Here is a 16,992-nt window from a genome sequence, read left to right as displayed (position 1 = left end):
TCGTCTGCAAACTTACTGAGGGAGCACAAAGCTTACAGAGAAGTTTAAAATTTCCACATTGTTTCCTAGTAGGGAACTCCCTCCACCCATCAAAGCTTTCTGCTTGGTGTCTTAAGAGAGATCAAGTTTTCATCTACAAGTGGAAAGTTTGGCTTCTAACTAAATAGTCAAGTGCCTTCAAAATGTATTTAATATAGCCATAAATCACAGTGATGTAAAGCTGTCATTCCCCAGATACAGCTGGATACAGGTGATCTGGAAGGCCACTGTAAGTGAGCTGCAGCACCGTATCGGTGTGAAAGCTCTCCTTTGTAATAACTGGAGGTGAATGCGTAGTCATCTCTGGCAAATTTTGAGGGTCGGTAGGAATCTCCTGGTGGTCCAGGAGAACTGGGAACTTCAGATGGAAATATAAAAATGCCAGGAAGCAAGGCCATGTAATACTACGAAGGTATTATGGTAAAGAACATCTCTTCTCTCTTCTCCCTCATAGCTCTGAGAAAGCAAGTGTCAAATTAAAAATTATTTTGGAAGTTAAGGGGCGCATAGTATCTTCCAGTAAGCGCTGGAAAATGTGCAGAATTAAATCCTATCACAGTCCATGTCCTCTCAGCTATTATGCATCGGACTTGGTTACAGAGCAGGCTGGCTACTAACCCCTTTTTGTCCTCCCTGGGTGACAGGCATGGCTCCTGTACCTTGCTCTGAGTTAGTGGCACAGTCCTACCATTCTAGGACTGACTTTCTGAGAGGCAGCTTTGCCACCATCTCCCAAGCATACTAACAAGCAGGGTCCAACCGAGTTTGGCATCTGCTAAAACCTTTACTTTGGGTGCCCATGTAGCAGCAAATTAAAGGGACAGCTTGTTCGAAACAAAACAATATTCATCACTCCTCTACCAAGAAGTCCATGGTATTTCACACAAAGAATTGAAGCAGTGCAATGTCCATACTCATGCATGTTAGCTATAGCTGAATCTTGTCCTGCGAGGTATTGCACCTTCCCCGACCTCCTTCTCTGTGAAGTCTGGCTTTAACGGTGAATTGTGAGGAGCCCTAATAGCAATGAAACCATGGCAGCAAAGGCTTCAATAAGCCTACCTGCATGCCTGCCTATTTACTCAAGCAGCTAAGTCTAGGTGTAGTTTGTGCCAGGGCAGTGGCAGGCACAGTGGCAATCACCTAAGCTGGCTTAATCTTGTCCGTATGTGCTGCTGCCTCTCTTCTTGTCTATGGAGAGGTGGAAGGCCTGGCTGGATCCCTTTTGGGATCCCTGCCGTGTTAGGAGCCTACTTGTCTGTGAGTCGCCCTCTGGAAGTGGCTTCACTCTTAGCCAGACAGATCGCATTTCTGTTTCAAGTGCATGTAGATATGTGGGATTAATCCAGGTCAGTGTCCGCATTCTTGACAGCACACCGATTGCTACCTGACATTTCTCCTTTTGGCCAGACTCATCATTTCTTTGGGATTTCGGACTCCCTTTAGATTTAGATGTAGGCATGAGAGGCATAAACATTGCCAGGCTGGCTGGAAAGAAACAGGGGACTCCTCCATTTAAGGGCCCCTCATCACAGCTAAAGGAGTTTTATATTTTTGATGCTTTCATTCTCCTCATCTAGACAGCCTCTTTTGATTTACCTCTATGCAGTCAAGCAGGAAAATACCACACAAGTAAACTGAGGCACTTAACAATACTTACGTAAAATAATCAGCTTTCTCATTTTCCACATTTGTACAGATACTTGTCATTTGTTTTGTTCATTTGAATGGGCTTATGATATCACCCCCTGGGAGCTCTTCCATATGGGGAATGAAGTTTCAAAATCTGCACATTCACAAATGGCAGCAAAATCCCATCACTCAGTGCAGAACTGCTATTAAATGGTGAGCAAACAAACATTAATTACAAGTTCATTGCACAATACAAACAATATTTCTTTAGGCATTCATTATTTGCCAAAACAAGCCTCTTTGGAAGACCTTTTTTCTTTTCTTTTTTAAATTTTTTTTTTTACAGAATATGAAGTTATTTTTGCTTTGATCAAATAAATAAAATTTCTGCTATGAGCTGTGATGTTTAGGAAGTTAATTCCAGATAGTCTTTCTCTTCTTACTTTGGCCTTTGAGGTTTCCAGCTGGGTGAGATGTTTTGAAACTGCAGACTTTCCGCTGCACTCTGAGAAGCAAATCCTGGAGGTCCTCTACTCAAACTCATGGGCGATGCACTCTCTTACTCTTGAGCTATTCCTCTGCTTTATGGCATCTATCTACTGTAGGGAGGGGGGTGGCCTTACGTCAGGTTGGGGCTCCAATTTCCAGCTGCAGTGCAGACAGTCTGTCTATTTTGAACTGGTTTACATAAAAATTTAAGATCCACTGTAGCCACCTGAAGGCATGTGGGAAATCTTCTTTTCTGTTCTTCAGATGGAAGATTTTAAATGAAACAGTTGAAGCTATTAAAATAAACTTCCCATTTTGTTGTCAGTAATTTGGGCCCAATCCAATTCTCATTCAAATTAATGGAGAGACTGTGATGATTTGAATAGCAGTTAAATCAGATTATAATGCTATTTCCCTGACCTATTTTTCCAGTCCTGGTTGAAGGCAGGGCTGGGGATAGCTTTGCTCATGACACTGCGGATTAGAGTAGAGCAGACTATCACGCAGGTTAGCGGTGAAAAGAAACAGGTACGCACAGCCGCTTCAGATGAAACGTCCATGTTTTTCAATCGACTCTAACCAGTTCCCCTGGCAAGTGCTGCTTATTTTTTATCTTCTGTAGTGATTTTAATACACATAATTCAGTAGGGTCTGAATTCGGTCACTGGGCTGCAGGCTGCTTTGGGACAGGGGCTGTTTTGTCACCATGGGTTTGTTCATTGCTGGGTACCGTGTGAGCCCAGCCAGAGACTGAGATCTCTAGACGTTCCCAAAACTTAAACGCACATTCTTGTTTTTTTAAATTTCTTGTCATAGTTCTCATGAGCGCAGTTCCACTGGTAGCTGCTGCTTCTCTTCACGTGTGTACCAAAACCAGAGACTACTCCTGGCTTCCCCGGTGATAGGGCTTCTGGAAGATTTCTTGAAAGGAAAACAACTCCTGTGGGCAGAACCCAAGTTGTGTGATGCTGCTGTGTACTGTAGAAGAAATGTGTTAACAGATTGGTCTGTGGCAAAGCCTCTCTCTGTTTGCATCATAAGTCTAAAAAAAAAAATCATTATTTTTAAGTGTAGTGTGTTAAGACATAGCCATTAGAAAGTGGAAAAATATTGCTAAATGGAAGTCAGCCTTTTGTGAAACTAGAAAAGAAGCTAGCAGATATACATGTTTGTATAAAAAGTTACACAGAATTGTGCAGTGGAGAGACAAAAGCGCTTTATTGTTTGTTTGAGTAAGGAATAATTGAATTGGGTAACGTCATTATTACAATATCAGAGGAGAAAAGGACTATAACCCCCTAAGGGATGTCGTGCACCTTTCTGGTATATAGCCCTCAGCGCTTCCAGGGGGATGTGTTGGAATGCTAGCAGAGGAGAAGAGAGATAATCTAATTCAAGGTAACTTAATCAGCGTGGTATATAACCAAGCTAAGGGTTTTGCAACAGTATTTAATATTCATCCACTGTATGCGTGCAGAAAACAGAAACAAAATTGCTTTTTCAAAAGAAAGGTTTGCAGAGGCCTGGCTGAAAATGTAGCCCTTAATAAATGTAGTTGTTAATCTGTTTTATTCTATATAAGTTTTTATACCGTGCCTGTCACTGTATTTGAAGCACCTTCCGGTGATGTGTTAAGCGCAAAGATTAACATCTGTTGTAAGCTATTTCTTCTCTCAGCCTTTCCCTTTGGGAAGAAGTGTGTGCAGCTGAGAGTTCTGGTTAGGGTTCCTTTTTACCAGTTTGCGTATTTTTAATAGGTATGCTACTATTAATTGCATGCCGCTATGTATTTCTGTCAGAGGAGTATAACATAGAAAATGTTTATTGTAGAAAGCGATGAGGTTCGTGCCCTTAATTCGTAGAGAAGAAGGTTGAGACGCTTGCCTATACGAGCATCAGCCTTGCTGCAGAGACTCCTTGCACCAGAGACACGTGGCCACCTTGGCCTTTCATACTAAGTCTTTACAGGGAGAGCTTTGAAGATTGGGATGAAAACACGGTACGTTGTTGAAAAATCTGTGGGGATCTCAGTTACGCATTAGTGGATAGGTTTGATAGGTAGCCTGTGCTGCTGAGAGAGCCATGGGCTTGTTGGAGTGCTCCGTGGTACGTGTTTTACACTGCTGTAGTGCAACCAAGACAGATGACGCTATGACTAAGGTGGTGCGATAAGAACTGTTCCTTGTGGATGGTTCCTAGAGGTTGGCAGTGATGAGAAATCCGGTTTTCTGCAGTATGGACAAAGAGGAACACGTATGGTGTATCACAGGGGACTACACCCAGATGCAAATTTTCCGAAGTAGCTCCCTCTGTTACCTCTGCCTTTCTGAGTGTCAGTGTCAGTTGTCTGTTCTTAATGAGAGAACTGATCCAGGGTGGTGGGGACGGAGAAGCAGAACTGGCTGTTACTGATGCTTAAGACCTTCAGATCCAATCAGTGCCGTAAACATTTTAAAAAGGACCTCCATGGAACTCAGATCTCCATGATAGTCTGCACGTAGGAGCCTAAAGTATCCATATAACCCCCAGGAAAGATACAAGCCATTTTAACACCCGACATGGTACCTTCTTCCCAGGTGAAAACTCTCATGTTTCTCCACGTCAAATGCTGCTTTGCAGAGTATCAGGAAGATGAGAAGAAATGTCCCCTCTCTCCACTGATGCCATTTGCATCCATGCAAATGATGTGGCTTCAGAGCCATGTCTGGCTTGGACCTGGACCGTGCCAGTTGTACAAGCTTGCGGTCGGCCTCTGGCCAAATGACAGGCGGATAGGAAGGTTTTCTCTGTCTGCAGTACCTCAGCAGAGGCTTGGAGGAATTTACTGCACTGCTTCCAGTCCCTAAAACCTTCATTTTCATCTCCTGATGTCTGAGCTTTTTGTGTATTTCCGTCTTGCTCAGACTGTCAGCAGACAGAAACGATTTATGTCATTATTTTTATTATTATTTTGTCTTTCAAGTGTTTTGATCTCGGCTAGTAAATGAGTTGAGGCTGGTCAAATCATTATAATGTGCCGTTATTGTTGTCTAGAATTAGGAAAAGCTCTTAAAGTGATGGACAGTGCAAAGCAATGACATCCATGGTTTTTAAAGCGACACCAGAGTTTGAGTCCAGTGAATGCCCAGCTGCGTGGATTAGTCCAGAGCTCGCCTACGAAAGTGTACGGGTAGGAGGAAAGCAGACAGATGTTCGCTCGTTTGTGCCTAAAGGCTTCATGGACACTTTATATTTAAATTGAAGTAAGTTAATCATAGATGAGTATCTGTGAGAGAAGCAAGCTGGCTTGTAATGCTGAAAAGAGTAGAAATGGAAGTAAGTTATTGACTGGTGTGTATAATCACAGTCTAGCTTTTATATTTCTATTGTAATCCTAAACAATAAGGATTAAATTCTTTCCTCAGAGGCACATAGATAACTGCATATTCAAGGACAGAATCATTGTGCAGAAGGAAAAAAAGCAGAAATCCTTGTCAACTTCTACCCCTACTTGTTATTTTTTGGAATAATATTGATTTTAATTTGCTGGTTTAATGATAGTTTTCCCCTTTGCAAATGGAAAAGAGCCACTTAATGAATCATCAACTCAATAGCAGCAATGCCAAACTAGAAAATACAGGCAGTATAGCTGAGGAGAAAATGTACATTTCATTAGCAAAAGTCAGTCAAGTTCCTGTGAAAATACAGTTTTGTGTTCAAAACACTGATAACGATTTTAATAAAGAACTCCCACCTGACTGCCTTATGCCAACATCCACAAAAAGCAGAGCTGGCGGATTCCTGCACAAACATCCCTCTCAGCAAAACTTCCATTTCTGTAGTATCAAGCAAAGCTGAAGGAGAAGAAAAACTAAATGAAATAGCTTTGTTTTCTTTAACATTGCACAGGGGTTATATTATCTGTGTGTCACCTTTATACTAAAGTTGACTATCCAGGACTAACAAATTGAAATACCAAAGCACAGTAGGTATACAGTCCCGTGGAAAATGTCTGATACCGTGCACGTAATTTGAATACGTGTGGAAATAGCACAGAGTGATTCTTGGGTTTCATGGCGTGAAATGACAGACTAAGGTTTGTTTCGAGGTGCTAGTTGCAGTTCTGGCCTTACTGAAATCTGCTCAAATTTGCTGTTGGTTTCAGTCAGGTTAAGAGCTCTTCCCTGGTCCTCACCGTCCAGAGCAGCAGGATTGGAACGCGGGCTGGAGGTTTTGCCCTGCGTTTCGTATCATTCTTCTGTGGCTTCCCAGGCTAATATTCCAGGTAGATGTTAAGGAGAGGCTTACGTTGTACGTGAACACAGGACTCGCTGGACTGGGTCATCTTGCCTGGGGTTTCCTTGTGATGCACGCTGAGGAGCACCTTCCTTTTTGTGTAGCCCCCTTAAGGGGAAGGAAGAAGCGTGTATGTGAATCCATAGTCACGTGTGGTTTTAAATCTTCCCCCCATGGCAAGAAAATAATGTGTTTGTTTTGACTGTGGTCTCAGACCAGGCTGAAGGTAATAGGAGAGCTTGTCAGGAAAGGAACCAAAAATCAGCCAAGCTGGAAACACTTGTATTCAAGTCAGTTGGGCAACCTGGATTTTAGGGTGTGTCGTTGCTGTAAAGTTACGCAGAACCTTTTCTTTTGCGTAATTTTTATTGATTAAAAAAAGAAGAGGGAGAGAGTCGGTCCTCAGCTGGCATAAATAGACGCAGCTTTACTGAAGTCAGTGTGCATCTGTTCATGCTGGTGAAGGATATAATTACCCCATATTGCACTCATTTTATCAGCCATTGCTAATGTTTTCTGTGTGATCCTCTAAAGCTTTTCAAGAATGAAAGCTCTGTCTGCTGCTCGCAGCACTTTGCCTCTGTGACATATGAATTGTGCCAAATCCATTTTGAGTTTTTGTTTTTAAGCTCCGAGTACAAGGGTGAAGTGAAAATAAAGTGTGAATAATGGTCTTTCTCTCAAAGGCAATGTGATATTGCGTTGAGCTGAAAAACTTACTCTCATACAGATCGGCCCTGCCAGTATGAGGGGCTGATTGATGCTGAGCACGATCCAGCTGATATCTGATACTGGGGAGGGGGAGGGCTCTTCGGTGTTGCTGACAAAGCTATAACAGGATCCGGGGACTGGAAGCTGAAGTTAGGCAAATTCAACCTTGAAATAAAATGCCAGTCATGAGCATAATAAAGTATTATAACAGTTTATTGGGGCTTGTGATGAATTCATCGTTAAGAAGTCTTTATTTTCTTTTAAAATCAGTCTTCAGTTTCTGGGAGAAATTCTGTGGCCAGTCTGTGAGCTGGAGGATGATGGCGATCCCTTTTGGTTTTGTAATTGAAGCGCACTCGTTAACTTCCCTTCTTCACTAGGCCGTAAGGAGAACACATTTACCAGAATTGCCCTTAACAATTCTCATAGCACCTGCAGATCTCTCACAGAGATAACTGTTCTAATTAAATCCTGTCCTTTAGGACTACATAGGATTGCCCACAGAGATGGGAAGAATTGTGTGCTTTCCTTCCCTCTCCTCCTTTTCCCCCATACTTGTTTGGGTTGGATCTTGAGGGCTTATTTTGTAAGAGTTTTTCTTTTTTACCTTCTGTTTCTTTACTACAGCACGGGAGCGGCTCACCTGATGGGATGTAGCTCAGGAAATAGATTGCCCACGATCACAGTTGCCTTTGTCAATGGTGACATACATCAGGCTCTCCCAGCAGTTTGTTCACCTCTGCGGTATTCAACAATTTGTGCTCTTGAGAGCTGGAACCATGTTTCGGTGTAATGGAAGCCTTTGGGCTTCATATAGGGACATCTGGATGGAGCTTAATGATACGGGATATACAAGAAGTCATGTTAGTCACAGGAGCTCTCTCCTGATCTGAAGCTCTCTAAAACACATGAAATTAGAGGTTGCTGAACAAAAGAGCACTCTGCACATCTCACAGGATTGGGCCCTCTGTTATTTCCCGGTCTGAAAAGCAGACAGCCCCTACCTAGTGAATTCTCAAGTCTGGGAATATCTTCTTGAACAGTGTGCTCACCTGCAGGCTATTTGAGAAGTACCAGGGGTGTCTGAATATTGCCGCCTAAAATCAAATGTTGCTGTTATTGTGGGTATTGAGGAAACTCAAGAACAACACGGGTTTGTGAAATCATTATATTCAAGAAGCATCTCTCTCTTCTCCTGCATTTAGAGCCCTGGTAGTATCACATTCTGTTTTGACAGCTGTCAGAAGTTAAATGAAAGATATTTGGGGAGAGGAGGGTTGAGCTACAGGAGGATTGTTATTTGCAGCGCTCGCCAACAGTTGCAGTTTTCACTTGGTAACATACATGCTGTCTGTTATTCTTTCTCTTTCCTTCTCCTTTGCTAAACTTTTGCGCCTTTTATTTTTGTGGCTGTTGTAAAGGGGACCGGTGCCATCCAACCTGTGCTACTTTCAGTAGAAAACGTCTTTTTGATACCTTGCATGTGAAATGCAGTCCGTGCCCTGCCCTAGTTTTCCTCCAGTTCTTCTTCGGTGACTGTCAACTTCCAAACTTCTGCTAGTGCCACTGTCCCCCTTTCACCTCCCAAATTTAAGCTACAGTTTTGCCGTGAGGAAAAGGAATTGACGCTAGCTCTTTCCTTCATTTTTTTTTCTTCCCAGCTGACACCATTTATTCTCACAGGTTAGTCTAGCAGTTTGGTTTTTAACGTGAAACTCTGCTAAAGGTCTTTCACTTAGCTGTTGATTAAGTGCTTAGGCTTAGTGCTTATATTCAAGGGGGGAAGGCTCGTAGGTGCTGGAGCACAAGGGGCTTCTATGCTTGCTTTCTGATTTGGATTCACGCCTGCGGGCTGTAGAAATAAACAATATTTTAACTTTAACTTATTTTAGCTTTAACTCAGGAGCACCTGAAACTTTTTCTGTCGTCAACCCTTTTTATTATTCTATAATTGCAAATAAATATGCTCTCACAACGTTAGCTGAACTTGCCAGGGAATTTGCAGAGGCTGACTGTGAAGACCGCTATACCTCCTTTGTATCACACGGGGGCAGAAAACGCCCAGCATATGTTCTTGTGCTGTACCGGTTTGGTAAATCGTGTCCGCTATTTCAGTATGCAGCGCTTTATGGAGAATACGTTACTTTGGAAAATTAAGCCTGTTTAATTGTCTGTGCAGGAAGAGCTTATTTTATAGCGAAGTAATACGCATTCATCCACAACTTGCAGAACGTGTATTAAGGGTGTGTATAGGATTCGTTGAGGTACTACATCTGACAGTCAATATATATATGTAATAGTGTAGAAAAGATGATTATATAGCTGGAATATATATAGGCATTTAGTTTTAATTAGGCTTTTGATTAAATATAAAAGTGCAATTAAAAGTGACAGATACAGTAGATCCTGGTAGACTACATGACAGTTTTTGGCTAGAAAAACTCCTGAGCTGATTTTTTTGTCAGACTTGATTTTTTCTAAGTGACTGTTCTATTGAATCTTTGATCTGAACTACTCCTTATTCTCTCTCTCTCTCTCTTTCTCTGTATATATGTGCTTATCTGTGTGTTTACAGTATTTCTGTTGGTAACAGATGTTATATTAATTTACAAGAAAATAAATTTTTTTTAAGGAGAGATGGTAAAATTTAGATGTTAGCCAAACAACTAAGAATTAAATTTGGATTTTTTAGCCATGTTATTACATTTTAACTGTATTTGCCAAGCTTCTCAGACTTTTTTTTCTGAATAATGATACTATTTCTGTGAACGTGTCTCCGAGCACATGAGCATGAGCAATTTGTTAAAGGCTTACATATGAGAGACTTATGTAAGATATAACATAGGAGGGAAAGGATATTATTATGAAAATATAAACGTAGATATTACAAGATCTGCTTGTATAACTGACTCCGATACAGACATAAACAAGTTGCTTTAAGTATCATGTCTCCCATTGCACTGAGCTGTTGTTTATGTTAGAAGCCTTAGCTTTGCCGAATGCCTGGGCCATTGGTTTAAACCAATCCTCTGTGCACTGCTTTTGAAAATAGGACCATTAACTAATTATGGATATGAAGCTAATTATAGACTCCTCTCTTAAACAACTTGGCCAGGGTATTTGTCTGGTATCTTAATTAAATAAATCAAATAATCATTACATAAAGTGATTGGATGGAGGAAAAAGAGCAAAAAACCCTTCAGTTACTGTCAGTGTATCTTGAAACTGGTTAGTCATAGTTTAGCATAGTTTTGTGTCATTTCCCAGTGGGACTACGGGGCCTTCCGGTGTTACCCCGACGTCGTGAGCCGAACACAGCGGCTTCCTGGCTTTGTCACGAGCCTGCTGCAGGACCTCGGGCAAACCCTCCCCTCTGCTCTTCTTCGGCTCTCTTTCCTCTTTCACTTTCCATCTGCCTTGGTTACTTACAATTTAGACACTCCCGAGCAGGACTGTGCCTCTAATAGACGTTTGCCCTGCTCGTAGGTGTCAGGATCCTATCGGCAATTGAGGGCCGAGTTACCAAAACACGAAGAGCTCGCCATGCCTGTGTTGCTGCCCTTAATATTTGCTGCAGGGACAAACGGGCACAGCTCCTCCTTGACACGATCGAGGATGATGGCCAGCCTTGAGAGATGATTTTCTGCACATCAGTAAATCCCCGCGCTTTCATTGAATTGCTTACTTAGGCTCAAGATTGAAGTCGGCATCATTGGAAGGGCTCCTGTAGACTACAGCGCAGTGACACGGGCAGCTGTTTCCCATGTCTGTCTGCTACAACTTGTCATTTTGTTTCACAGTATGGAAGGTGCGAGAAGTGACAGGACTAAATAAGCACAGAGAGAACCGACTGTTTTATCTGGCCGTGTTAACGAATAAGCTGGGAGTGAAGTTAACTTCATGTGAAACAGTTTAAATTATTTATTTTCAATCCTGGAACTGTACTTAACATGTTGTTAAGGCAGAGCCATGTTGACAGGGTGACGTTAATTACCCCACTGGAAACACGTCACATTAGCTGAAAACAATTGTTCGCCGCTATCATTCATGGCTCTGGGTAAAGCCGCAGCCTTCGCAAATCTTGGCAAACAGTTTCCCCCTCCACCGGTGGAAGTTCCTTCTGCATCCACCCGCAGCTGCAAACTAGCTCTTTACCTACAGCAACAAAATATGAAGTTCGATGGTTGTGGGGTTCTTTTCTTCCCCTCTCTTGTTTTTTTTTGGTGAGCTGAGTGATTGCGTGATTGATCTCCTCTCCATTAGACATGGCACATCTTCAAAATGTGAGGATCTTCATTCACTGATCCACCAGTATAAATGCATACACTTGCTGTTCCTGTAAGTGCTTTCCCACAACTCCCTTAATGATTCAGTTCCCACTCCTCAGTTCATAGCAAGAGCGTTGTGTCCTTCAGAACAGGAAATTATTGCATCTGGGATTTCCATTCTTTGCAAAGGCTTTGCAAAGGCTTTGGCAAAACATCCCTGCTGAGAACTGGATGTGACTACTTGGAGTAGCATTTGTATGGATGTGTGCTAATAAAAGTGGGGAACTGACTTTTTCCTCCCTTCTTGTTCAGCATTGCAATGAGTTAAGGACTCCAAAATGACCCAGCTGTGGAGCGCTGGGAATATATCTACAAGTAAATGAATGGCTGGCTACTTTGAGTTGCTACATTATGTTTTCCTAGATGCTCCTGTTCCATGGTTAATGCAATTAGAGATTCTCCTGGGAGAGTGCATGTGTGCAGTGTTTGTTCATTGCGGTGCGAGACTGTGCCTGATAACGTCTAACTCTCTGTTCGTAGGTTAGGCCAAAGACCCTGATTCCAGACAGCCTCCCTATCTCCCCGTGCAGAGACCAACCTTCCAAGCAGCCTCCTACCTTCCAGAAGGCAACCGTCGTCAGCATCAAAAACCCCAGCCCTGCCCTCCCGACTGCCAATAACACCGTCAGCCATGTACAGACGCCTAACAGCCAGTCACAAAGTGTCACCGAGTCTACAGCTATTTCATCACCTCTGAGCAGTGCAGGTGTGGCGTACGCCATCATTTCCACCTCCCCCAACAATGCAACTCCTATCAGCACCAGCGCGACTGTCTCCGTGGTCAACGATAGCATTAAAGTGCAACCACTCCTCATTAGTGCCGACAGCAAGGTCGGTTCTGCTTTTCACGGCATTTTTTTTTTGGTTATCAAACACAGGAATTACGTTGCAGATGTAAGCAGAACATTCCCCTGGGAGTGCACAGCCCTGTGCAGAGTGGTGTCAGTGGTTCCTTGTGAAGAAAATAATCAGAAAGCAATGGAAAAATTCTTAAGGGGACACATGGACGCTAGTAGACGTTTATCTGTGTACAAGCATATTTTTTAGTGGGAGCAAAATGCATCATTATGTAGCCTGACATTAATGGGACCGTATGATCTTCCATTTCCTTAAACCAATCCTCACTAATAATATCGCTGAATTCTGTGCAGGCTCAAATTTCCTGTGGACTCCCTCTTCAATTATACAGTGATACTAGTTATATCGACTGACCCCGGGGGAGTATATCAAGTAATCAGGCATTCCCTTCTACACTTACAGGGGAAGACCAAACGAAATGAGAGCTCAGGGTTTCAAAACTGATCAGCAGATGAATCGGTAGGAAAAAATCAAGTTACGAATTACTTGTTTCCTCTTTGTACTGCTTTTCAGCTTTGAAATGCAAGAACTTCACCACTCTTGTACCAGAAACAGATTCAATAAAGGCTGCCAATGTACCTAGCAGACATTTGCTGTAATTTGCTACTGGGATCCTGCTACTTTGGGTCTTGTTGGCAGCACAGGTTCTCATACAGTGCTAAAAAAGAATACAGGATGTAGGATGGCTTTTGAGATAAATAAAAGCAGGCATCTCTTCCCCACTTCTCTAACATAATTTATTTTCCTCTTACTTAAACTGGCTGCTGGTTAAGAAAACCGTCCCTTTTTATGCTCTTGAATCTTCTAGAGTGACTGAGTTGAGATAAAATATCTAACAATTAAATAACATTAATTGAAATTTAGCAACGAAATAGAAGGAAAAGGCCCAGGGTTCAAATCCAATTCAATCGTTCATCAAGAAGGTGAGCTTGGGAAGGTCTTCCTTAGTCCTTCCTGAAGCTTTGATTATGGGTATAAAGTCACATGTGTAGTTCTGTGGTCAGAAATTGTCCTTCATTCCTTTTAATTTAATAGCTTCTGAGATAATGGTATCTGCACCGTGTAAATCTTCATGTGGTAATTCAAGTATGAGCAGCTGGATATACTAACGTACATGCATGTATGAGAGATCTGTGTAGTAATTCCTATAGGTTCTAAACCAGAATTAATTTTAATTTAAAACACATATAGTTTATTTTGTTTATGCAAAACTGGACATCCACTGCTCATAACACATAAATGCTGAGGACTGAACTCTGATCTCAGTTACGTGAGTAGCACTGAGGAGTATCTTCCTTCCCATCCACACGTGCTTACTCTGAAATAACACTGGTATGACTGAGATCAGGCTGTGGTTTTGAATGTGTAGTAATACCATCTCTTCCACCTGTATACAAAATAAAATCAAAAGCAAGAGCTTAAAATCACTGACAACACGAGTGCTAAAGCTAGGCTGCTGAGTCAGCTTCAGAAGTCCTCTAAATAGAAAGTGTCCTAATTTTCAGAGGCACTGATCAAGTGGCTCCCTTAGGCTGCACGTGGTTTATAATGCACCAATAAAAATTAATTTTTAGAAACTTAAGTGTGGATTTAGAATCCTAGCTTAGGTATCCAGTTTTTTATGGTTTTGGCTTGCGACTTGCGTTTGTTGTCTGTTGTCTTCAAAGAAGAATCAAAGGTTTCAGGCAGAAAAATCCAGTTTCATATAGTGAATTCTCTTCTTTTATTTGTACATTGTCTTTTAGGTTATCATTATTCAGCCTCAAGTCCAAACCCAGACAGAAAGTAAAGTGGAGACAAAGAAACCTCCTGAAGAGTCAGCTCAGGGACCCCCTGCTACCAAAAAGAAAAAGGAGGAAAATCCAGAGGTGATCTTTTTTTCTTTTTTTTTTAATAAGTGAGCTACAGTATGGTTAACTTACGGGGGCCAATTCTAAACGTTTTTCTGTGTGCATATGTAATTACTGCATTTGTGCTCGTAGTTCTGCCAGCTGTTCATCTCTCTACCCAATCGCTGCAATCGGAGTGATTTCCCTACCAGTGAGGTGCTCTGACAAATTTGGTTTGCATCGTTCAAACCTTCCAGTGTCACAAAATGTAAGAATTGCAGGTCTCATAATAATCTAGGCACCTTGTGTGGGTATAGCTGTATTTCTTGTGAAAGGTGTATACAAGCTTAAGATACTTTCCTTTATGTTACCAAATATGTAACATTGGGTTTACAGGCTGCGTATGAGGTTGAATTAACATTTCTTTTGTAAGCTGAGCTTTTACATCTTCTCTGTAATGAATCTTGCAATTTTTAGATTGTATTTAACAATACAGTTTCTTGCATTTGCTGTGTACATGTCTTCCCACATGTACACAGATTCTTTCTGGTCTGAAAAACATTAAAATCCTTCCAATTGAGTAAGAGAGTAGAAAGCAGGTTATAAGATTAAATCTCTTTCATGAACTATATTTGCGATGTAAACTAAAGATACAAATCAGAAGCCCTTGTAGAAATGGTGTCTCTCTTTAACAGGCATTTTGGTTTTTGACTAGATGTATTCACATTAGATTATGTGTACTTTTGAGGCAATTTGAGAAGTTATACAAACTGAATCTACTGCTATTGTGGAAATGCTCAGCTCATGTGAAATCTTAACCTTACTAGTCTAATAAATGTGTAGCATGAAAGCATCCTTGCATGTGTAGGTTTAAGAAGATTATTACAATATAAATTTATAATGTTACTTGAGGCATGTGGGTGGTCCACATTTGCTTTACCATTTTAAGAGGTTCATATAGTTAAAACAGTGTTAAGGATAAATAGTGGCTTTTAGCCTAGAATATCACAGCTTTATGCAGAAGCTCTGCAGAACCACACTTAGGAAACCTCTCAAGTTTAAAATCTGACCCTCATATGAATCTTCATTGCCACTGAATGATGGGACTGTAGGGTCCTGTTTTGTTTAGGGAGGTATTTCCGAAAGATTATTTATTGTGTAGCACCTTATGGGCAAAAAGGCTAGTAGATCCTGCTTGAAAACAGAATGCTAGAAAAAACATCCATTTTTCTTTGCCTGTAACGTATGCCTTCGGAAAGAATATTGAGCAAAAATCTTCCAGAGAGATGCAGGAAGAGACCATGGGACTGGGCACACTTTTTGGTATAGCATTCATAAATTTAATGAGCTTTTCATTAAATTGCTAACTAGAATATCCTGACTGCCTTTTTCGTAACCAAGAACATTGTTCCTACCGAGGTCTCGGCAAGCACAATTTTGTGGGTAGGATGCTGAAGCTATGCCTTTACATATGACAGTTCTTTTCTTTTCATAGATTTGTTTCACGGCTGTAAATACGTAGGTCTAGAGTTAATTTCTTTTGTTCTTTGAAAGTAAACTTTGGTTGATTATCATGTATTTATGCAATTAGTGTAATTAGAACTAGCAGCATAATTAGTGTAAATACATGTAATGACATAAATAGAACATGTAATTACAAAATGAAATGGTTTTGTAAAAATCTTTGTTTTGCTTCATGAAAAGACATACTGCGCATTTCTAAAAGCACTCATGGCTTTTAAACAGATGATTAAATTTAAGGCAAAGAGTAACAAAGATACCATGATATCTTTTAAAAGAAAATAAGCACTCTCTTATAGGCACTTCTCTCCACACCTTTATTTATCTTCAAAGCACAAAACTGAGGCAGGAACTCCAAAATGGCTCTACGTAAATGTTAGTCGTGACAGACTGGGATTTAACAAATTAAATTGAAAATTTAAAACAAATAAACCAGAAATCACCAGACGTACCAGTAGCCAGGAGTCCCACATGCAGTTACTGAGCGTACCTGAAGGAACAGAAAAGCCTGAGGATAATTACTGTCTCTTGTTCCTGGCTTTTTCGTGAAGCCGATCCTGGACACGGCCCCCTGCAATACGTACGCCTTTTGCATAAGCCGAAGATTTCTCCTTTCCCCGTCATCATTAGACTAAAGCAAACCTCTTGGCATCCGCTGTCTTGCAGCCAGGGTGCCTGGACGCCTGGCTGCGGCGTGGCTTTCCCAGAAGCAGGATGGAGGGTCTCGGCCAGCTGGGGTGTCCCAGGTCCGGTGGTCAGAGCCCTCTCCTGGGATATGAGCCGTGAGGGTTCAGTCCCCCCCGGGGCTGGGGGCGGTCTGGAGGAGCGGGCCACCCGCTCCCTGCTGTCAGCGGGGCTCTGCTGGGAATGGTGACCAATAACTGCCCGTCTCCCACCAGAATGACTTCTGCAAAGAAGTGAAGGAATTGCGCAAGGGAGGTGCTCCTCTGGGGGGCAAGTGCCTGGGTGGTTAGTGTGGGGTGGTTTTGGTTTTGTTTTTTTCTTAAAAGGACCTGAAAAGGGGACAGAAAGAATCAGAATTCCGCCCAAAACTTCCTGCTTTTTAAAAATTTTATAGAAGTAAAATTTTATATTTCTGGCAACGTCTTCCAGAACGTTCTAGCAGCTTTTTGTTTAGAAGAAAAATTACTGCCATGAATGCTGGTTATTTAGCTAACAGTGTTTTTCATCCCACCTAAGAAGGACAAGGGGGTCACATTGCGATTGTGAACCAAATGCTAGTGTTGGGCCTGGATTGAAAATCCGGAGAAACTGAAGCCTCAGTTTTGTGGATTCCTGCACAGAGGAGA

The 16,992-nt window shown here is 41.7% G+C and overlaps 1 protein-coding gene across 1 annotated transcript in view; it reads left to right on the top strand.

Annotated features, from left to right (window-relative positions):
* The first annotated feature begins 5,242 nt into the window (after positions 1–5,242).
* The window catches only part of PHF21B (PHD finger protein 21B), a 33,587-nt gene continuing 21,837 nt past the window's right edge, over positions 5,243–16,992 (top strand). The window contains exons 1-3 of the mRNA XM_009576958.1: positions 5,243–5,329; positions 11,955–12,305; positions 14,078–14,200. Of these exons, the coding sequence (XP_009575253.1) occupies positions 5,243–5,329; positions 11,955–12,305; positions 14,078–14,200 (561 nt within the window). The remainder of the gene's footprint in view (positions 5,330–11,954; positions 12,306–14,077; positions 14,201–16,992) is intronic.

Source organism: Fulmarus glacialis, unplaced genomic scaffold (assembly GCF_000690835.1).
Source record: "Fulmarus glacialis isolate BGI_N327 unplaced genomic scaffold, ASM69083v1 scaffold6244, whole genome shotgun sequence".
Classification (NCBI taxonomy): Eukaryota; Metazoa; Chordata; class Aves; order Procellariiformes; family Procellariidae; genus Fulmarus; species Fulmarus glacialis.
Note: the sequence above shows the minus strand (reverse complement) of the source record. Positions and strands in the feature narration are given on the sequence as shown.